This window comes from Lepidochelys kempii, chromosome 2 (genome assembly GCF_965140285.1).
Source record: "Lepidochelys kempii isolate rLepKem1 chromosome 2, rLepKem1.hap1, whole genome shotgun sequence".
NCBI lineage: Eukaryota > Metazoa > Chordata > Testudines > Cheloniidae > Lepidochelys > Lepidochelys kempii.
The window spans coordinates 319034-342349 of record NC_136381.1 but is presented as its reverse complement, the minus strand read 5'-3'; the positions used below and the strand labels follow the sequence as shown (position 1 = coordinate 342349).

The 23316-nt window shown below is 46.7% G+C and overlaps 1 protein-coding gene across 5 annotated transcripts in view; it reads right to left on the bottom strand.

Annotated features, from left to right (window-relative positions):
• Positions 1-23316, bottom strand: part of IQANK1 (IQ motif and ankyrin repeat containing 1) — a 116005-nt gene that overhangs the window by 50752 nt on the left and 41937 nt on the right. For all 5 annotated transcript variants that reach the window (XM_078851354.1, XM_078851356.1, XM_078851355.1 and 2 more), the window contains 2 exons: positions 10493-10657; positions 9750-9941 (listed from right to left, as the gene is read on the bottom strand). In XM_078851354.1, coding sequence (XP_078707480.1) covers positions 9750-9941; positions 10493-10645 — 345 coding nt within the window. In that variant the 5' untranslated portion in view covers positions 10646-10657. The remainder of the gene's footprint in view (positions 1-9749; positions 9942-10492; positions 10658-23316) is intronic.

The following is a 23316-nucleotide window of genomic DNA, read 5'->3' as shown; positions in this document are numbered from 1 at the left end:
CCGCACCCTCTCCTTCCATGATCATCTTGAGAAGGTAGCTGCAAAGATCAAAACGAGAGCCAACATAGTTCAGTTGCAACCTGGGGTGCACCAACATCAGTGCTGCGAACATCTGTCATAAATATAAAGGAAGGGTAACCACCTTTCTGTATACAGTGCTATAAAATCCCTCCTGGCCAGAGGCAAAGTCCTTTTACCTGTAAAGGGTTAAGAAGCTCAGGTAACCTGGCTGGCACCTGACCCAAAATGACCAAAGAGGGAACAAGATACTTTTAAATCTGGAGTGGGGGAAAGGCTTTTGTCTGTCTGTGTGATACCTTTGCCGGGAACAGATCAAGGATGCAAGCCCTCCAACTCCTGTAAAGTTAGTAAGTAATCTCACTAGAAAATGCATTAGGTTTTCTTTGTTTTGGCTTGTGAAATTCGCTGTGCTGGAGGCAAGGTGTATTCCTGTTTTTCAGTCTTTTTGTAACTTAAAGTTTTGCCTAGAGGGATTCTCTATGTTTTGAATCTGACTGCCTGTAAGATTATCTTCCATTCTGATCTTACAGAGTTGTTCTCTTATCTTTTTTTGTTCTTCTAATAATGTTCTGTTTTTTAAGAATCTGATTGGGTTTTTTGGGTCTTAAAAATCCAAGGCTGGTTTGTGCTCATCTTGTTTATTTTCAAGCCTCCCCAGGAAAGGGGGTGTAGGGCTTGGGGGAATATTTTGGGGGAACAGGACTTCAAGTGGTCCTTTCCCTGTTCTCTGTCTAAATCACTTGGTGGTGGCAGCATACTGTTCAAAGAGAAGGAGAAATTTGTGCCTTGGGAAAGTTTTTAACCTAAGCTGGTAAAAATGAACTTTGAGGGGTTTTCATCTGTACCCTAGAGTTCAGAGTGGGGAGGGAACCCTGACAACTTGTATATTCAGTATTTGAATATTGTGCACCGGTAAGCAGCAGATGCAGCCACACACGACTTGTGGCCACCCACAATACAGTGATGTGGTGCATCACAGGAACCCTGAAGTTGACTCCAACACCATGGCTACCTGTCCTGTCTAACATCGCTCCCCTGCCGATACGCCAAACTGCTGCAACGTTTGGCGAAGCTCAGCGAATCCAGGAAACCAAATGCCTTCCTATTCACCAAGACCTTGACAATGCCCCTGTCATAAATATAAAGGGAAGGATAAACACCTTTAAAACCCCTCCTGGCCAGAGGAAAAACCCTTTCACCTGTAAAGGGTTAAGAAGCTAGGATAACCTCGCTGGCACCTGACCAAAATGACCAATGAGGAGACAAGATACTTTCAAAAGCTGGGAGGAGGGAGAAAAACAAAGGGTCTGTGCCTGTTTGTGTGATGCTTTTGCTGGGGATAGAACAGGAATGGAGTCTTAGAACTTAGTAAGTAATCTAGCGAGATATGCGTTAGATTATGATTTCTTTAAATGGCTGAGAAATTAAGTTGTACTGAATAGAATGAATATTCCTGTCTGTGTGTCTTTTTGTAACTTAAGGTTTTCCCTAGAGGGATTCTCTATGTTTTGAATCTAATTACCCTGTAAGGTATTTACCATCCTGATTTTACAGAGGTGATTCTTTTTACTGTTTCTTCTATTAAAATGTTTCTTTTCAAGAACTGAATGCTTTTTTCATTGTTCTAAGATCCAAGGGTTTGGGTCTGTGGTCACCTATGCAAATTGGTGAGGATTTTTACCAAACCTTCCCCAGGAAGTGGGGTGCAAGGGTTGGGAGGATTTTGGGGGGAAAGATGTTTCCAAACAACGCTTTCCCAATAAACCCAGATAAACGTTTGGTGGTGGCAGTGGAAGTCCAAGGGCAAAGGGTAAAATAGTTTGTACCTTGGGGAAGTTTTAACCTAAGCTGGTAAAAGTAAGCTTGGGGGGTTTTCATGCAGGTCCCCACATCTGTACCCTAGAGTTCAGAGTGGGGAAGGAACCTTGACAGCCCCCCCACAACATCTTAAGTCCTGCAAGCCTTTCAGGTAACATTTGTTTAGCCTCATGCAATCAGGCTACAATCAGAAGGAGGCTTGGAAAGCAGACTGGGCTAAACAAGACTTAAAAAATAAGCACCTTGTGCCAGATCCCAGGCAGAAGGTTCCTGTGTTTGACCTTCCATGGTCATGTTGGTCAACTCTGAACCAAATGCGAATCAACCATGGTAGATGCAGATATCTAATGCACAAATGGAAAATCAAGGACTCTGCAGTGTGCGAGTGTGGTTCCCCGCGACAGACTATAGAACATATCACTGCCCAATGTATAAATATGAAGGAGGCATCACTGCAATAAATTCTGCTACCCCTGATGTAGCCATTTGGGTCGATCAACTTCAGGTGAAATTGTAGTTGTTGCTCTACACCAGCCATATGAAAGAAGAAAGAGAAGCGGTGCATGGGATTCTTCCACTCTAAGTGCAGGACTCTCAACTTGTCCATGTTGACAATAAACAAAAATTCATAGCCGGTGATCTGCCCATGACTTATAATCTAAATACCTGCTGCTGGGGGAGGGGTCGGGGGCCACTGTTGGCTGGGCACTCTAGGGAGCCATTGGGGGGGTGCCCCAGGGCCAGTGGCACCAGCTGCCAGGGGCTACTGTCATCTGACCTCCATGACAGATACAGAGCCCTACTAATAGGTAAAAGTTAATTAAACTAGGAAAGAGAACACTAAAATGTTAGATATTAAATTTAAATGAGAAATTAGGCAAGGGGTGGGAAATAAGTTCCATATAACAAAAGTTTTAAAAAGTAAAGATTAAAAATACAAGAGAGAAAAACAAAAACAGACATAGAATTTTTGGCCAGAATTGACAGTTATGATCATGAAGCTAACCTGCCTGACACTGGCGCATAGAATTTCACCCTATGATGCCAGCACTGTGATTTTTTGCTCACTACAGGGATAACTTTGTTAAATAATCTGGCCTGTTTTATGTAGAAGGTCAGACTAGATGATCTAATGGTCTTTTCTGGCCTTTAAATCTATAAAACTATGGATTATCTGTTAATTCAGCAGTGACGATACCATTACTGGAATGTGCATCAGTTTTGGTGTCCTTTTAACAAGGGTGTTTAAAAATTAGAGACTGAGTTCAGAAAAGAGCCACGAGAAAGATTCAAGGTCTGGAAAACATGTCTGGGGGCGGGGAAGGGGAAATACTTCAGATCAGCCAGTCATCAAAGCATGGATAAATGTGAGCCTTTGGCTCCTAGATGAGCTGCCATGACCACAAGGCACTTGGTAAATGCTCTCAGTGCCATAGAAAATCCACACAATAGCACATTGTACTGATAGTGTGAGTTTCCTTTTAGGAAACAAAGGTACTTCCTGTGGGCTGGATGGATGTACATACGTGACTATGCCTCCTAAAGAATGAGTGCCCTGAAGCAACCTTGAGATGCTAGTGTAGGGATTATGAAAGTGACCATCCTGAACTCGAAGTAACAGATGAACTTGTTGAGTCATCTGAGGTCTAGAATGGCATACCTTCTGTTCTGAAAACTGGGCCTACAAATTTACCCTAATTGTGAGCTCAACTGTAAAAAGTGAGTGTAAGTTCATAAGATGTCACAATGACCTATAACAAATGCTGATGGGAAAAGATGCAAAAGTAAGACAAGACTGAATTAGTCCACACAAAAAGGGTCAATTAAGATCATGCTTGACATATAAGAAAAGTGTGGAACCGGAAATCAGAAAACCAAAACTGGCATAGAAAATGAGGTCTAATGGTTGGGGATTGGTCCTGCTTTGAGCAGGGAGTTGGACTAGAGGACCTCCTGAGGTCCCTTCCAACTCTGATATTCTATGATTCTATGATATTGTGATCATCTTCCGGAAGTAAAGGCAACACTTGAAGCCCGGTCAGCCTGGCATACTGCAACTATGGTGGTTCATCCCTACAGATGAACAGTAACTGTTCTAACAGCTAGAAATAAAGGTATAATTTTTTTTAAAAACAGAAAATAAATGGGGAAAGAAAGGGTAAGTAACCATAAGGGGATGGCAGAGGGTACCCCAATCCAGGTCCCAGTTTTTCAGCATGCTATTTCTGATAAGTTTTTGGAAAGTAACTCTGCTTCTTTAAATCAAGATGCAGCTCCAGTGCCTGCGATAACAGAGGAGTTGAGAGTAGGAAGTTGTAAGGTGGTCGTTTGTCAGAATGCAAATGACCCAACTGACAGAGAGGGAGGTGTTTTTCCACAGGCTGTGAGCACAGAGAGGAGTCAAATGACACCATGGGTAATGAACAAACCAACCTCAAACCAGAATATCTGAACAGAGGGCATGGTATCACAAAGATACTTGTAAACAGCCATCTGTGATAAAAAATTTGGTATGATGTTAAGTTTTGGGATAAAAAATCTGGTTTGCTGTGTGAAGGGGAAACTGAGGCACGTCACTTCATGGCCTTGATGGCTGGATGACAAGAGAATTATAACACAAAGTGTCTTTGAGTTAGTCACTGACTAACCCTCTTGCAGTAAACCAAGGGGGAAAGTGTGACATTCTATACCTTGGGGTAGTGTCCTGTAACCCCATATGCCTCATTTATATATAATAGTGATATTGCATATACAGCAGGCCATGCGAGGCATCAGGGGAAAGGTTATGAACTGCTGAAATCCACTGTTCTATCTAAATACGTATATCTTTAGTGCATATGAAGTTATGAGATTGTGTTGTATGGTTGTCACTAAAACATGCTGTAAGTTGGGGAATCAGCCAGATATTAGCTCCTCAGAGACAAGCAACCATCAACAGCCATTGTCCAGCAAGAAAGCTACAATTCAATGACTCACCTGTATAAGGTCAAACCAGGAAAATTGCTCAAACCATGCCTGGGGACTCAGCAATGCCCACCAGACATGCCTGGGCTTGTGTTCTCCAAGCACATGGACTAAGGGTATACAACAGAACACAGGGGCCTCATGCTTGGCCTTTCTCCTGCCCCCACCTATGCTGCAAGCAACCAGGAGACTCAAAAGACTGAAGACTCCAACAGAGGAGACTGGCCTAGGTTTAAGAGACAAACCTGTATATTAAGGACTGCAATATCCAGTGGGGTGAGAAAAACCGCTTAATCTAGATCAGCGTTTTTCAAAGTTTGGGTCGCGACATGTTAGGCACTGGGTCACTCTGGTCAGCACCGCTGACTGGGACATTAAAAGTCCCATTGGTGGTGCTGCCCAGCTAAGGCTGGCTAGTGCCTACCTGCTCCAACACCCCACTGCGCCCCGGAAGCGGCCAACAGCAGGTCCGGTTTCTAGGCGGGGGGCCACGGAACACGGCACGCACCCCCGCCCCGAGCATTGGCCAGGAACCGGGCAATTGGAGCTGGGGAGATGGCGGTGGCTCCACCTAGGAGCTGGACCTGCAGCTGACTGTTTCAGGCACAGCGCGGTCCGTGGTGCCAGGACAGGCGGAAAGCCTGCCTCTGCACCCCGGCTGCACCACTGACAGAGAGCCACAGGAGGTAAGTTCGAGCCCCAGCCCTGCGCCCCAATCCCCTGCCCCAGCCCTGAGCCTCCCCAAACCTAGAACCCCTTCCTGCACCCCAAACTCCCCATCCCTGGCCCCATCCCAGAGCCTGCACCCCCAGTCCAGGGCAAGATGGTATATTCCTGAGGTACAGAGCTGGGGGGATTTCGCTCTGGTGCCTTTCCCTGTGTGATTCGTGAGTGGCTCTGGGAGCATTCAGGCAATCTAGCTGGGTGTGGGGCTCCACATGCAGTTGTGCTGAGTGATAACAGCGCCTGGAGGGGTTTGCTGCTTGTCACTAGCAAAGCATTGTGAGAGACAGCCCAGGCTGGAGAGAGTTAAGGAGACACAGCAGTCCCATGGTCCCAGTCTGCACACCGGGGACCCTATCACAGAAGTTACTTACCTTAGAATAACTGTGGTTCTTTGAGACATGTTGTCCACATGAGTTTCACTCTTGGCATGCAAGATTGGATTATCAAAGCCAGCAGTGCCTGTACCCCAGCTCAGGGGGTCTCAACCTTTTTCTCCCTGAGGCCCCCCCTCAACTTGCTATAAAAACGCCAGGGCCTGGTGGGGGGCGGGGGGGGAAAGGAGCACGGGGCTCCAGGCCTGGGCGGACCTTTGGGCATAGGCATAGTTTTACTTCTATTTGTGGGGGAGGCAAAGGCTGGCAGGGCTCAAGCCAGCTCCGCACAGGGGGGTCCAGGGAGGGAGCGCCACCTCCACTCCCTGACTCACTCAGGAGGCCATCCAACCTGTGCTCTGGGGAGGCACAACCAAAAACATAAGACCATAAGAACGGCCAGACTGGGTCAGACCAAAGGTCCATCCAGCCCAGTATCTTGTCTACTGACAGTGGCCAATCCCTGGTGCCCCAGAGGGAGTGAACCTAACAGGTAATGATCAAGTGATCTCTCTCCTGCCATCCATCTCCACCCTCTGACAAACAGAGGCTAAGGACACCATTCCTTACCCATCCTGGCCAATAGCCATTAATGGACTTAACCTCCATGAATTTATCCAGTTCTCTTTTAAACCCTGTTATAGTCCTAGCCTGCAAAACCTCCTCAGGCAAGGAGTTCCATAGGTTGACTGTACGCTGAGTGAAGAAGAACTTCCTTTTATTTGTTTTAAACCTACTACCCATTAATTTCATTTGGTGACCCCTAGTTCTTATATTATGGGAACAATTAAATAAGCTTTGGACTTAACTATCTTGAGTCATTTTGTACCATCTGTAAACTTTGCCCCCCTCACTGTTTACCCCCTGTGATGTTGCACTCTATATGATTTTATAAAAATATGCTAATGAGTGTGAATATAATGTAACTGGGGTATGCTTCATGCAAAAGGTCTCTTGTAAGGTATCATTACAAAGCTTATAATCTACTGAATGTGTTCATCCTATTTGTATGAATGTATCATTCTTGTATCTGAAACTAGAAATTTAAAATATAACTCTGAGGGCCTATTGTAATTATGCAAAGTGTGGGCCATTAATGGTGGTTTGGAATCTTGATGGCTCCCATTAACCAGGACAATTGACTGCAGATGGCTCTGTTTTACTTGTAAGTCTTCCTGTATATGTGTGCGCTGGCAAGTGGGTAATGAAGTCTTACAGTGACATGTGATCATGTCACCTGAACTGGAATCCATCTTTAACCTGGTGCTTTTCCATCGAGAAGGAGGGGTGGGAACCCAGAGGGACAAAGAATTCCTGCCTTATGCAAAAGATATGTAAGTGGGTGGAACAGAACAAAGGGGGCGGCCATCATGAGAAATCCCCTAGCTACCACCTGAGCTGGAACAAGGGCTGAACCAGGGGAAAGGATTGTGCCCAGACTAGGAAGGCATCCAGTCTGAGAAAGAAACTTATTGAAACATCTCTGAGGGTAAGATTTTATCTCTATTCAGTTTTATTACCATATTAGGCTTAGACTTGCGTGTTTTATTTTATTTTGCTTGGTAATTCACTTTGTTCTGTCTGTTACTACTTGGAACCACTTAAATCCTACTTTCTGTATTTAATAAAATCATTTTTTACTTACTAATTAACCCAGAAAATGTATTAATACCGGGGGGGGGGGGGGAGGAGGGAGGGCAAACAGCTGTGCATATCTCTCTATCAGTGTTATAGAGGGCGAACAATTTATGAGTTTATCCTGTATAAGCTTTACACACGGTAAAATGGATTTATTTGGGGTTTGGACCCCACTGGGAGTTGAGCATCTGAGTGTTAAAGACAGGAACACTTCTTAAGTTGCTTTCAGTTAAGTCTGCAGCTTTGGGGCCCGTGGTTCAGACCCTGGGTCTGTGTTGGAGCAGACTGGCGTGTCTGGCTCAGCATGACAGGGTGCTGGAGTCTCGAGCTCGCAGGGAAAGCAGGGGCAGAAGTAGTCTCAGCACATCAGTTGGCAGTTCCCAAGGGGGTTTCTGTGATCCAACCTGTCACATCCCCTTTCCCAGATCATTTATGAATATGTTGAATAGCACTGGTCCCAGTAGACATGCTTGGGGGACTCTGCTATTTACCATACCATGCTGCTATGTCCAGCAGTTTCTATGATTTCTCTTTTAACATCTCCAGTTGAAAGTCAAGAGCCTCTGCCATGCATTTCATAAGATCTTAGGGCCCATTAAAATAGTTGTCTGAAGAAGATGCAGAGGATGAGGAAATTTCAGATGGGATTAATTGTTCTCCTTCATCTGCATGATCTTCATTGCTCTCCTCCTCATGTCTCTAGCATCTGAGGCTACGGTAATTGACCAGTCTGAGAAGGTCTATTCTGTCTCTGGGGAGAAAGGGATCTAGTCCTGGGGTGAGGGGTGGGAGGCAGTAGACACTGGCTTGCAGGTATGGGATCACATGCCCGATGGTGTCCAGTAAGGCCAAGGTCAATAGGCATATGGATACTGCACTGGAAGACATACCAGGGGGCCTATTAGATTCGTGCCATTTCCTATCATGAGACCAGTTCCTAGAGTCCCTCCCAGGTTCCCACTGTAATCCCCATAGAAGGGAGGGAGGGCGAGCAAGTGGGAGATGAGCCCCTACTGTGCGTTGACTGTGAGAATGAAAAGGAGTACTCCTGCTCTGAAGGTGGGGCTAAACTTTCAAGTGTACAATGTGCCCTCCACTCTGGTATTGATCGAGTTTGTACTGCTGACACTTATCATCTGCAGTACAGAGGTCTTGGTGACTAGTGGTCTAGCCAGCCTCACCTTCAACCTATCTAGCAATGTTGACTCCAGTACCTGGCCTATAGCTAAATCGCTTGGTACCATATATGCTCTAGGTACGGACAGGGACTGTACCTATGCACTGGGTACCCATGAAAAGTCACTGGAGCGATTAGTACATTGCGGTTGGCGCTGGAAGAAGGGCCGGCCACATGTTTCGTGGGTATCACTGGTACCTGTTTAACTGTCAGCACCGAGGTGGAAGAGGGACTTTTGTCAGGCTATTGGCTGCTCTTTGACTGTTAAGCCTGAGATGACGGAGATGCTTGCAGACTAACAAACAACTAATTAATAATACTAAGAACTTGTCTACCCGGCAAGTTAACATATGGGAAGCCAGGGTGTGAATCTACAGTGCACTAGCTTGCCACGCATTAACTCACTGCGTGGCCAAGTCCAAAGAACTTTAACACTAATGCTGGCAGGACACTGCAGGGATTCTGTCTCACTACCATTAGTGGTAGGAAGGAACTGAGGGACAGAAGGGCACCTCCACACTTGATGGCCTTGGGTTGGGGGGAGGCAAGGGCATCCAGAGCACAAGCATGGCCCCAATGGACTCTGCTGGCCAAAAGAATCCAGTCTCATATGCATGGTACACATGTGCACAAAGACTACAATCCATGTGGACAAACACATGAAGAAACCACTTGATTACTGTGCTGGGGATTCTGCTGGTGGAGGACTTAACACAGCCCCTCCTAACTATTTACCACCTTGGAGATCTCTCCCACATGGATATCAATTCTGGACCCCCATGGACTGTCTTAGGGGTTAATTACCTACCAAGGATTGAACCTTGCCCTCTTATCCCCACTACAGCAAGTACGGCAGTATGAGTTGAGTACTGAAGTGTGATTAGACATATAACACATTAGCTGACCCCACGGTCTGGCCAAGCTATCTTTCATAACACTGTTTATACAGGTTGCAGTGAGTCTTGTTCTATTGAATCTCAGGCAGTTCCCATTTCAGTTGTGGCCTATTTCCTTCCACCACCACAATTTCGTACCTTGCAGTTGGGATTGGCTCCATTTTCTATCAGCAGCTTGATAGCATTGGGGTGGCCACCTCCTGCTGCCTCTGAAAGGGGCGTGTTCCCATTGGAGTCAGTGCACTCCACCATGTTGATGTGATTACAGAGACGCGTGGCCTTCCCTTTTTCATCGGTACCCACACCATTCTTAGTATCCAAATCTGACACCTGGAGAGAGACAGACAAATGGAGAAGATAAACATGGAGAATGGGAAAAGAATGCCTTCTGCTCTGGGTACCCCTGGGAATTATGTATTATCTGAAAGATTAGTGAAGAAAGATTTTTTGCATACAGTTTATTTACATTGTGAAGTTTCAGGTGTTTTCCAGACACACACAAAGCATACTCCCGGCATCGAAGAGCTCACGATCAAAGCAGGCAATCAAAGCAGGCAAAAAGAGATTAGAGGCAGGAAGAGACAAACACAGCATGATGCAACCCAGATGGATGGCAAACACCTTACTAGCTCCCTACTTCATTTATGTTTTGTCCTTTGTTACCTAATGAACAAGTCTCTGAGGGGAGGAACCAGGAGGCTTGGGGCCTCTTGCATAAAGCATATTTCAGAATGAACCATTTCTACAGCCTTCAACAATGGACTATGATCCAAATCAATAAATTTGGAAATGAGCAGAGCTCCCAGAAAAGGGCATGAGGTCCCTCCCTCTCTTATGTGTATTCCAGTTCCTATGGAACCTCTCCCCTGCCAAGTACTAACTTCCTTTAGCACAGCCTTCATCTCTTCCACATCCCCATCAAATGCCGCCTCCAGCATCCGTTTCTTCCTTTGTTGTATTTCTTGCTGCTTCTTCCTTTTTTCTTCCTCTTTCTGTCTCTCCCGTTCAGCTTCTTCCTGCTCCTTCTTCACCATTGCAATGAAGGCCTGCAATAAAACCAGTCATTACAACTCCAAACTCAAAGGGACTCTCAGCCATGTGCACGAGAAGACAGAGGATCCAAGCACCCACATGGAAAGAAAAGTGGGCTGAAGTAGGGTTGCTAACCCTCTCAGATTGGCCGGGAGTCTCCCGGAATCGGCCTCAATCTCCCAGTGACTATTAAAGGCAATCCAGGAGATTTTAATAGGCCAAAGTCTGGTCACCAGCACAGTGGGGCTAAGGCAGACTCCCTACCTGCTCTGGCTCCACGCAGCTCCCGGAAGCAGCTGACATGTTCAGCTCCTAGGCGCAAGGGTGGCCAGCGGGTCTCTGCACGTTTGCCCCCACCCTGAGCGCTGACTCTGCAAAGCCCATTGGCCAGGAACTGTGGCCAATGGGAGCTGTGGGGGCGGTGCCTGCAAGCAGGGGACGGTGCGCAGAGCCACCTGGCCGCCCCTGAGCCTAGAAGCCAGACATGCTGTCCGCTTCTGGGAGCCGCACAAGGTAAGCGCCGCCTGGCTGGAGCCTGCACTCCTTGCCCCCTCCTGCACTCCTACCCTAGCCCTGAGCCCCCTTCCACACCCAAACTCCCTCCCAGAGCCTGCACCCCCTCCCACATCCAGCCCTGACCCCCCTCCCTCAACCAAACTCTGCCCCAGAGCCTGAACCCCGTGGGCCCCTGTTGCCTCTGCCTCTCACATTCATTTGTGGCCACTATTTCCAGCGATCCCGGTGGAGGGTGGGTGTAGAGGTATTCGTACCCTTTTGAAGGCATGAAGTACTTCTTCTCCATTCTTTTTGCTGTGGAGGGCAAAGATGCTGGAGTCTGCCACAATGTTTTGGTCATGTCCTGGATTGTCTTTATTAATGGCAGGGCAAGCCATGAAGGGCCAGCCAGGGTCAAGATGCCCACCATGAGGTCTGAGGACTCTGACACCTCCTCTACCTGGAGCCCCAGGTTTTGGGCCACCCTCTTCAGGAGCACCTGGTGAGCCCTGCTATCATGGGCAGATGCTGCGGAGGTCCCAACCACCGCTTCATTGAGAGACGAAGAGTAAGATGCTCAGGCCACTACGGGACACTGTTCTTGCCCTGTGGCTTTCAAAGATCACGCAGTGCTGGTTCCTCAGGCTCAATGTCGACCTCGGTGCTGGGTCTGATGCCAGTCTTGGTACTGCGGGAATGCTTGTGGGTCAAAGGAGGCAGCAGAGGAGGAAGGAAGGAAGGAAGAGGAGGCAACTGATAGCGACCCCCTTGAATACGAACTCTGGGCTGGATGAAATGCCTATGGGGTCCAAAAGGGCCATTGTGCAGGCACTTGCCACTGCACCGGCCAGGGCATAGGGGGGAGAGACTGCCCTGCATCGGGCCTTAGGTGTCGATGCTGTGAGTGGTGCTGACTTATCTTTGAGGCATAAGACTCTGCCTCCAATGGTGAAGACTCGCTCCGTGGTGATCAGGCGAGTCGATGCTGGACGGTGTTGGAGAGCAGTGCTGAAGAGAAGGCAACTGGTGCCACGACATGGCTGGCTTGCCTCTAGATGGCACCGAGTGCCTTTGTGGTGCAAGTAGTCTGGCATCCAGTGCCCTCTCACACCTGGTGAGAGACAGCAGTGCCATAAAGGGTATAAGGTCCCTAGCTGCCTCAAAAGTCTCCGACGTGGAGTGAAGCTCTCGTGTCTCTCTGTGTTACTTCCTCTGAGGGGAGTCCAGAGGCACCGGACTTGACAGACCCCTCAGCAGGGCCAGAGTCCACGGTACCGCACTAGACGGCCTGGAGCTGGAGTGGCCCGGTGCTGGTCACACTGCGCTTGAGCCCTCACGCTCAGCTGTTTTCAGTGTGGGTGAGCGTCCCCTATCCATCTTTCTCTGCTTCTTTCGCAGCTCTGGATATTGGGAGCAGTGCTGCACCTCCCCATGTGAGGACCTCTTCGGTGCCAGAGAGTCTTGACGGTGCAGAGGACCCTAAGTCCCAGAGTCTTTCCTTGGTGCTGGGGGCTCCCTCATTGAAGCCAGTGCACTCCACACCGATGCAGACGTGATGGGTACCGGTTCAGACCGACTTGGCTCTGAATGTGGGTGGAGAGCTGGCTCCATCAAGAGGAGTTTCAGTCTCTAGTCCCTCTCCTTGTTCATTCTGGGACGAAATCCCCTGAAAATCTTGCAATGATCTTTTTGATGGGATTCTCCCATACACTTCAAACATGACATGTGGGGATTGCCCCTAGGCATAGGCTTTTGGGAAGCCCCACACGGTTTAAACCTTGAGACTGAGGCATGCCCCAATCTCAGGGAAAAAGGGGTAGGATTGACCCTGATAAGTGGGGACCTAACTTACTATACTAAAACACTAACACTATTAACTATTTACAAGAAGAAAGAAAAGAGTCCACTAGGGAAATCACTTGCCAAAGCAAGAGAGAACCACAGTTTCAACAACCGTCATGGGCACTAAGAAGGAACTGAAGAGGCAGGGGGTTGGCAGGGCCCTAAACAGCACCACGAGGGCGTGACTCAGGGGGTCACTCGGGGGGCTCCAGAGCCGACCCCTACAGATAACAGTAGGGGAAAAACCTTCTGGCAACTGTGCATGTGGCATGCGCACACCTACTTAGAATCGACATAAACAAGCACTTGAAGAAGAACAATAGTTCTGAGAGATGTGAGCTAGTCCGTTCATCGCCACGTGGCATTAAAAATGAAGCCTAATGATGACAATTTAAGTATTAAGATTAATTAGTTCAATGCTGATTAAAGCATGCAGGAAAGAAAAGGCACAATCATATTATTGAAGATCTGCACAATATACTCTGAGTAGCAGTTCATTTTGGCATCACATGTGGACAGAGCATAGAATGTAGTAGGCAGAGCATGGGAGGTTGTCACCATTTATTATTTTCCAGTTTCACCATTGATGGTCCCTCCAATCATATTTAACAGAGCCTTCCAATATTTAAAATTCAGTTTTTACAGTAGAAAGTGATAGGCTACAAATTCTTGTGGAAAGGGCAGGAAACTTCAGGTAGAGATAGGAGTTAGGGGGAAGAGGATGATCCCAGATAGTACAGGGAACCTTTAAAATGGAGAAACAAGGTTAGAAAAAAAGAAAATATATATATATTTAAGACAGCAGAGAAAAGGTATTTAGAATCCGTTCTCTAGAATCTTCTCTCTCATAATCCTAGGAGCATCTCTACATAGTGGAAGGTTATGGTACATAGCTTATCTCAAAACTGATTTAAAAAATTATTTTTTAAATAAAAATGAATGCCAGGATAACAGCAATGAGTCACTATAGGGCAGGCATCTATATAGACTTATGTGTAGTGCTGGGGAGGAGCCGGTGGTCATGGTCCACGAAGGTACCAATGACATAGGGAAGGGTAGGAGAGATCTCAGGGAACGAATGGGTAGGATCCCCTGGGGGACTAACATGAAGGGAAAAGGAGTCCAGGAGAGCTGGCTGTATTTCAAGGAATCCCTGTTGAGGTTACAGGGACAAACCATCCCGATGTGTCGAAAGAATAGTAAATATGGCAGGCGACCAGCTTGGCTTAACGGTGAAATCCTAGCGGATTTTAAACATAAAAAAGAAGCTTACAAGAAGTGGAAGGTTGGACTTATGACCAGGGAAGAGTATAAAAATATTGCTCGGGCATGTAGGAATGAAATCAGGAGGGCCAAATCGCACCTGGAGCTGCAGCCAGCCAGAGATGTCAAGAGTAACAAGAAGGGTTTCTTCAGGTATGTTGGCAACAAGAAGAAAGCCAAGGAAAGTGTGGGCCCCTTAATGAATGAGGGAGGCAACCTAGTGACAGAGGATGTGGAAAAAGTTAATGTACTCAATGCTTTTTTTGCCCCTGTCTTCACGAACAAGGTCAGCTCCCAGACTGCTGTGCTGGGCATCACAACATGGGGAATAGATGGCCAGCCCTCTGTGGAGAAAGAGGTGGTTAGGGACTATTTAGAAAAGCTGGACGTGCACAAGTCCATGGGGCCGGACGAGTTGCATCCGAGACTGCTAAAGGAATTGGCGGCTGTGATTGCAGAGCCATTAGCCATTATCTTTGAAAACTCGTGACGAACGGGGGAAGTCCCGGATGACTGGAAAAAGGCTAATGTAGTGCCAATCTTTAAAAAAGGGAAGGAGGAGGATCCTGGGAACTACAGGCCAGTCAGCCTCACTTCAGTCCCCGGAAAAATCATGGAGCAGGTCCTCAAAGAATCAATCCTGAAGCACTTACATGAGAGGAAAGTGATCAGGAACAGTCAGCATGGATTCACCAAGGGAAGGTCATGCCTGACTAATCTAATCACCTTCTATGATGAGATTACTGGTTCTGTGGATGAAGGGAAAGCAGTGGATGTATTGTTTCTTGACTTTAGCAAAGCTTTTGACATGGTCTCCCACAGAATTCTTGTCAGCAAGTTAAAGAAGTATGGGCTGGATGAATGCACTATAAGGTGGGTACAAAGCTGGCTAGATTGTCGGGCTCAACGGGTAGTGATCAATGGCTCCATGTCTAGTTGGCAGCCGATGTCAAGTGGAGTGCCCCAGGGGTCGGTCCTGGGGCCGGTTTTGTTCAATATCTTCATAAATGATCTGGAGGATGGTGTGGATTGCACTCTCAGCAAATTTGCGGATGATAGTAAACTGGGAGGAGTGGTAGATACGCTGGAGGGCAGGGATAGGATACAGAGGGACCTAGACAAATTGGAGGATTGGGCCAAAAGAAATCTGATGAGGTTCAATAAGGATAAGTGCAGGATCCTGCACTTAGGACGGAAGAACCCAATGCACAGCTACAGACTAGGGACCGAATGGCTCGGCAGCAGTTCTGCGGAAAAGGACCTAGGGGTGACAGTGGACGAGAAGCTGGATATGAGTCAGCAGTGTGCCCTTGTTGCCAAGAAGGCCAATGGCATTTTGGGATGTATAAGTAGGGGCATAGCGAGCAGATCGAGGGATGTGATCGTCCCCCTCTATTCGCCATTGGTGAGGCCTCATCTGGAGTACTGTGTCCAGTTTTGGGCCCTGCACTACAAGAAGGATGTGGATAAATTGGAGAGAGTCCAGCGAAGGGTAACAAAAATGATTAGGGGTCTGGAACACATGACTTATGAGGAGAGGCTGAGAGAACTGGGATTGTTTAGTCTGCAGAAGAGAAGAATGAGGGGGGATTTGATAGCTGCTTTCACCTGAGAGGTGGTTCCAGAGAGGATGGTTCTAGACTATTCTCAGTGGCAGAAGAGGACAGGAGAAGGAGTAATGGTCTCAAGTTGCAGTGGGGGAGGTTTAGGTTGGATATTAGGAAAAACTTTTTCACTAGGAGGGTGGTGAAACACTGGAATGTGTTACCTAGGGAGGTGGTAGAATCTCCTTCCTTAGAAGTTTTTAAGGCCCTGGCTGGGATGATTTAATTGGGAATTGGTCCTGCTTTGAGCAGGGGTTGGACTAGATGACCTCCTGAGGTCCCTTCCAACCCTGATATTCTATGATTTTTATGACTTCTATGATCTCCTGGAGGCCAAATTTAGGCTGCTAGGGAAGAGACTGAAATCCAGGACCTCTATGGTGGCATTCTCAGAAATGCTTCCAGTTCCACATACAGGGCCAGGTAGGCAGGCAGAGCTTCAGAGTCTCAATGTGTGGATGAGATGATGGTGTAGAGAGGAGGGTTTAGATTTATTAGAAACTGGGGAAACTTTGGGGATAGGGGGAACCTATACAGAAAGGATGGGCTCCACCTAAACCAAAGTGGATCCAGACTGCTGGCACTTCACATTAAAAAGGTTGCAGAGCAGTTTTTAAACTAAGAGATGGGGGAAAGCTGATTGCTGCAGAGGAGCACATAGATCAGACAGAGACTTCTCTTAGAGAAGAGTCTATTGATAGTGATTCTTTAGGTTTTAGTCAGGAGGAGGGGATAGAAGAGGATGAAGTATTGGCCAGATCAGATGAGAAACATTCACATAAAAAAGAATCTGACACATCAGAAAAGGACAAATAAGCAGTGACAAGTTTTTAAAGTGCTTGTACACAAATGTTAGAAGTCTAAATAATAAGAGGGGTGAACTAGAGTGCCTCGTGGTAAAGGAGGATATTGATATAATAGACATCACAGAAATCTGGTGGAGTGAGGACAATCAATGGGACAAAATATATTGGAAGGACAGAACAGGTCCTGTGGGAGGGAGGGGGCGGGGGGGGGGAGTGGCACTATATGTGAAAGAAAATGTAGAATCAAATGAAGTAAAAATCTTAAATGAATCCACATGTTCTATAGAATCTCTATGGATAGTAATTCCATGCTCTAATAAGAATACAACAGTAGGGATCTATTATCGACCACCTGACCAGGACAGTGATAGTGACGATGAAATGCTAAGGGAGATTAGAGAGGCTATCAAAATAAAAAACTCAATAATAGTGGGGGATTTCAATTATCCCCATACCGACTGGGTACACGTCACCTCAGGACGAAATGCAGAGACAAATTTTCTTGATACTTTAAATGACTGCTTCTTGGAGCAGCTGGTACGGGAACCCACAAGGGGAGAGGCAACTCTCGATCTAGTCCTGAGTGGGGCGCAGGATCTGGTCCAAGAGGTAACTGTAACAGGACTGCTTGGAAATAGTGACCATAATATAACAACATTTAACATTCCTGTGGTGGGAAGAACACTTCAACAGCCCGACACTGTGGTATTTAATTTCAGAAAGGGGAACTATGCAAAAATGAGGAGGTTAGTTAAACAGAAATTAAAAGGTACAGTGACTAGAGAGAAATCCCTGCAAGCTGCATGGACACTTTTCAAAGACACCATAATAGAGGCTCAACTTAAATGTATACCCCAAATTAAAAAACACAGTAAATGAACTAAAAAAGAGCCACCATGGCTAAACAACCGTGTAAAAGAAGCAGTGACAGATAAAAAGGCATCTTTTAAAAAGTGGAAGTCAAATCCTAGTGAGGTAAATAGAAAGGAGCATAAACACTGCCAAATGAAGTGTAAAAATGTAATAAGAAAAGCCAAAAAGGAGTTTGAAGAACGGCTAGCCAAAAACTGTAACAAAATGTTTTTAAGTACATCAGAAGCAGGAAGCCTGCTAAACAACCAGTGGGGCCCCTGGACGATCGAGATACAAAAAGAGCACTTAAAGACAATAAAGTGAGAAACTAAATGAATTCTTTGCTTCAGTCTTCATGGCTGAGGATGTTAGGGAGATTCCCAAACCTGAGTCATCCTTTGTCAGTGACAGATCTGAGGAATTCTCACAGATTGAAGTGCCATTAGAGGAGGTTTGGAATTAATTGAGAAACTTAACAGTAACAAGTCACCAGGACCAGATGGCATTCACCCAAGAGTTCTGAAAGAAGTCAAAATTGAAATTGCGGAACTATTAACTATGGTTTGTAACCTGTCCTTTAAATCAGCTACTGTACCCAATGACTGGAAGATAGCTAATGTAATGCCAATATTTAAGAAGGGCTCTAGAGGTGATCCTGGCAATTACAGACCGGTAAGTCTAACGTCAGTATCGGGCAAATTAGTTGAAACAATAGTAAAGAATAAAATAGACACATAGAAGACCATAAATTGTTGGGCAAAAGTCAACACTGTTTCTGTAAAGGGAGATCATGTCTTACTAATCTATTACATGCATCCGACAAGTGGGACAGTTTGCCCGAGGCCCTGCAGACAGAGCGGGGGCAATTTCGGCGGCAATTCAGCTGTGGGTCTTTCAGTCATAGAATCATAGAATATCAGGGTTGGAAGGGACCCCAGAAGGTCATCTAGTCCAACCCCCTGCTCAAAGCAGGACCAATTCCCAGTTAAATCATCCCAGCCAGGGCTTTGTCAAGCCTGACCTTAAAAACCTCTAAGGAAGGAGATTCTACCACCTCCCTAGGTAACGCATTCCAGTGTTTCACCACCCTCTTAGTGAAAAAGTTTTTCCTAATATCCAATCTAAACCTCCCCCACTGCAACTTGAGACCATTACTCCTCGTTCTGTCATCTGCTACCATTGAGAACAGTCTAGAGCCATCCTCTTTGGAACCCCCTTTCAGGTAGTTGAAAGCAGCTATCAAATCCCCCCTCAGTCTTCTCTTCTGCAGGCTAAACAATCCCAGCTCCCTCAGCCTCTCCTCATAACTCATGTGTTCCAGTCCCCTAATCATTTTTGTTGCCCTTCGCTGGACTCTCTCCAATTTATCCACATCCTTCTTGAAGTGTGGGGCCCAAAACTGGACACAGTACTCCAGATGAGGCCTCACCAATGTCGAATAGAGGGGAACGATCACGTCCCTCGATCTGCTCGCTATGCCCCTACTTATACATCCCAAAATGCCATTGGCCTTCTTGGCAACAAGGGCACACTGCTGACTCATATCCAGCTTCTCGTCCACTGTCACCCCTAGGTCCTTTTCCGCAGAACTGCTGCCTAGCCATTCGGTCCCTAGTCTGTAGCTGTGCATTGGGTTCTTCCGTCCTAAGTGCAGGACCCTGCACTTATCCTTATTGAACCTCATCAGATTCCTTTTGGCCCAATCTTCCAATTGGTCTAGGTCCTTCTGTATCCTATCCCTCCCCTCCAGCGTATCTACCACTCCTCCCAGTTTAGTATCATCCGCAAATTTGCTGAGAGTGCAATCCACACCATCCTCCAGATCATTTATGAAGATAATGAATAAAACCGGCCCCAGGACCAACCCTTGGGGCACTCCACTTGATACCGGCTGCCAACTAAACATGGAGCCATTGATCACTACCCGTTGAGCCCGACAATCTAGCCAGCTTTGTACCCACCTTATAGTGCATTCATCCAGCCCATACTTCCTTAACTTGCTGACAAGAATACTATGGGAGACCGTGTCAAAAGCTTTGCTAAAGTCAAGAAACAATACATCCACTGCTTTCCCTTCATCCACAGAACCAGTAATCTCATCATAAAAGGCGATTAGATTAGTCAGGCATGACCTTCCCTTGGTGAATCCATGCTGGCTGTTCCTGATCACTTTCCTCTCATGCAAGTGCTTCAGGATTGATTCTTTGAGGACCTGCTCCATGATTTTTCCAGGGACTGAGGTGAGGCTGACTGGCCTGTAGTTCCCAGGATCTTCCTTCTTCCCTTTTTTAAAGATTGGCACTACATTAGCCTTTTTCCAGTCATCCGGGACTTCCCCGGTTCGCCACGAGTTTTCAAAGATAATGGCCAGTGGCTCTGCAATCACAGCCGCCAATTCCTTCAGCACTCTCGGATGCAACTCGTCCGGCCCCATGGACTTGTGCACGTCCAGCTTTTCTAAATAGTCCCTAACCGCCTCTATCTCCACAGAGGGCTGGCCATCTCTTCCGCATTTTGTGATGCCCAGCGCAGCAGTCTGGGAGCTGACCTTGTTAGTGAAAACAGAGGCAAAAAAAGCATTGAGTACATTAGCTTTTTCCACATCTTCTGTCACTAGGTTGCCTCCCTCATTCAGTAAGGGGCCCACACATTCCTTGGCTTTCTTCTTGTTGCCAACATACCTGAAGAAACCCTTCTTGTTACTCTTGACATCTCTGGCTAGCTGCAGCTCCAGGTGCGATTTGGCCCTCCTGATAACATTCCTACATGCCCGAGCAATATTTTTATACTCTTCCCTGGTCATATGTCCAACCTTCCACTTCTTGTAAGCTTCTTTTTTATGTTTAAGATCTGCTAGGATTTCACCATTAAGCCAAGCTGGTCGCCTGCCATATTTACTATTCTTTCGACTCATCGGGATGGTTTGTCCCTGTAACCTCAACAGGGATTCCTTGAAATACAGCCAGCTCTCCTGGACTCCTTTCCCCTTCAAGATAGTCCCCCAGGGGATCCTGGCCATCCGTTCCCTGAAGGAGTCGAAGTCTGCTTTCCTGAAGTCCAGGGTCCGTATCCTGCTGCTTACCTTTCTTCCCTGCGTCAGGATCCTGAACTCAACCAACTCATGGTCACTGCCTCCCAGATTCCCATCCACTTTTGCTTCCCCCACTAATTCTACCCGGTTTGTGAGCAGCAGGTCAAGAAAAGCGCCCCCCCTAGTTGGCTCCTCTAGCACTTGCGCCAGGAAATTGTCCCCTACGCTTTCCAAAAACTTCCTGGATTGTCTATGCACCGCTGTATTGCTCTCCCAGCAGATATCAGGAAAATTAAAGTCACCCATGAGAATCAGGGCATGCGATCTAGTAGCTTCCGTGAGCTGCCGGAAGAAAGCCTCATCCACCTCATCCCCCTGGTCCGGTGGTCTATAGCAGACTCCCACCACTACATCACTCTTGTTGCACACACTTCTAAACTTAATCCAGAGACACTCAGGTTTTTCTGCAGTTTCGTACCGGAGCTCTGAGCAGTCATACTGCTCCCTTACATACAGTGCTACTCCCCCACCTTTTCTGCCCTGCCTGTCCTTCCTGAACAGTTTATAACCATCCATGACAGTACTCCAGTCATGTGAGTTATCCCACCAAGTCTCTGTTATTCCGATCACGTCATAGTTCCTTGACATCACCAGGACCTCCAGTTCTCCCTGCTTGTTTCCAAGGCTTTGTGCATTTGTATATAAGCACTTGAGATAACCTGTTGATCGCCCCTCATTGCCAGTATGAGGCAGGAGCCCTCCCCTCACAGACATTCCTGCCTGTGCTTCCTCCCGGTATCCCGCTTTCCCACTTACCTCAGGGCTTTGGTCTCCTTCCCCTGGTGAACCTAGTTTAAAGCCCTCCTCACTAGGTTAGCCAGCCTGCTGGCAAAGATGCTCTTCCCTCTCTTTATAAGATGGAGCCCGTCTCTGCCCAGCACTCCTCCTTCATGGAACACCATCCCATGGTCAAAGAAACCAAAGCCTTCTCTCCGACACCACCTGCGTAGCCATTCGTTGACTTCCACGATTCGACGCTCCCTACCTAGGCCTTTTCCTTCCACGGGGAGGATGGACGAGAACACCACTTGCGCCTCCAACTCCTTTATTCTTCTTCCTAGAGCCACATAGTCCGCAGTGATCCGCTCAAGGTCATTCTTGGCAGTATCATTGGTGCCCACGTGGAGAAGCAGGAAGGGGTAGTCCCTCTCTTCCTGGGGGTTGGCGGCACTTCAGCAGCAGCTCATTCACTCTGCTTTAGTCTTCTGTGGCAATTCAGCGGCGGGGTCCTCCTGTCCTTTTCTTCCTTCGGCAGCATGACATGGGTTTTTCTTTTTTTGTTTTCGTCGCTGCTTGGCGCGGCAAAAGTATCATTTTTTAATGGAAGGGGCCCCTGAAATTGCTTTGCCCCAGGCCCCCTGAATCCTCTGGGTGGCACTGGTTCTTTGAAGTGGTCAACAAACGTGGACAAGGGGGATCCAGTGGACATAGTGTACTTAGATTTCCAGAAAGCCTTTGACAAGGTCTCTCACCAAAGGCTCTTACGTAAATTAAGTTGTCATGGATAAGAGGGAAGATCCTTTCATGGACTGAGAACTGGTTAAAAGACAGGGAACTAAGGGTAGGAATAAATGGTAAATTTTCAGAATGGAGAGGGGTAACTAGTGGTGTTCCCCAAGGGTTAGTCCTAGGACCAATCCTATTCAACTTATTCATAAATGATCTGGAGAAAGGGGTAAACAGTGAAGTGGCAAAGTTTGCAGATGATACTAAACTGCTCAAGATAGTTAAGACCAAAGCAGACTGTGAAGAGCTTCAAAAAGATCTCACAAAACTAAGTGATTGGGCAACAAAATGTCAAGTGAAATTTAATGTGAATAAATGTAAAGTAATGCACATTGGAAAAAATAACCCCAACTATACATATAATATGATGGGGGCTAATTTAACTACAACTAATCAGGAGAAAGATCTTGGAGTCACCGTGGATAGTGTGCAGCGGCAGTCAAAAAAGCAAATGGGATGTTAGGAATCATTAAAAAAGGGATAGAGAATGAGACGGAGACTATCTTATTGCCCTTATATAAATCCATGGTACACCCACATCTTGAATACTGCGTACAGATGTGGTTTCCTCATCTCAAAAAAGATATCCTGGCATTAGAAAAGGTTCAGAAAAGGGCAATTAAAATGATTAGGGGTTTGGAATGAGGCTAGGTCTTTTCACCTTGGAAAAGAGGAGACTAAGGGGAGATGTGATAGAGGTACATAAAATCATGAGTGGTGTGGAGAAAGTGAATAAGGAAAAGTTATTTATTTGTTCCCATAATATAAGAACTAGGGGCCACCAAATGAAATTAATGGGTAGCAGGTTTAAAACAAATAAAAGGAAGTTCTTCTTCACACAGAGCACAGTCAACCTGTGGAACTCCTTGCCTGAGGAGATTGTGAAGGCTAGGACTATAACAGGGTTTAAAAGAGAACTAGATAAATTCATGGAGATTAAGTCCATTAATGGCTATTAGCCAGGATGGGTAAGGAATGGTGTCCTAGCCTCTGTTTGTCAGAAGGTGGAGATGGATGGCAGAAGAGAAATCACTTGATCATTACCTGTTAGGTTCACTCCCTCAGGGGCACCTGGCATTGGCCGCTGTCAGCAGAAAGGACACTGGGCTGGATGGACCTTTGGTCTGACCCAGTCTGGACATTCTTATGTTCTTAGGCATTAGTCAGTCAGAAGTGCACTTGATGGCTGAGAGTGCTGGACTCTGTGCCTCAGA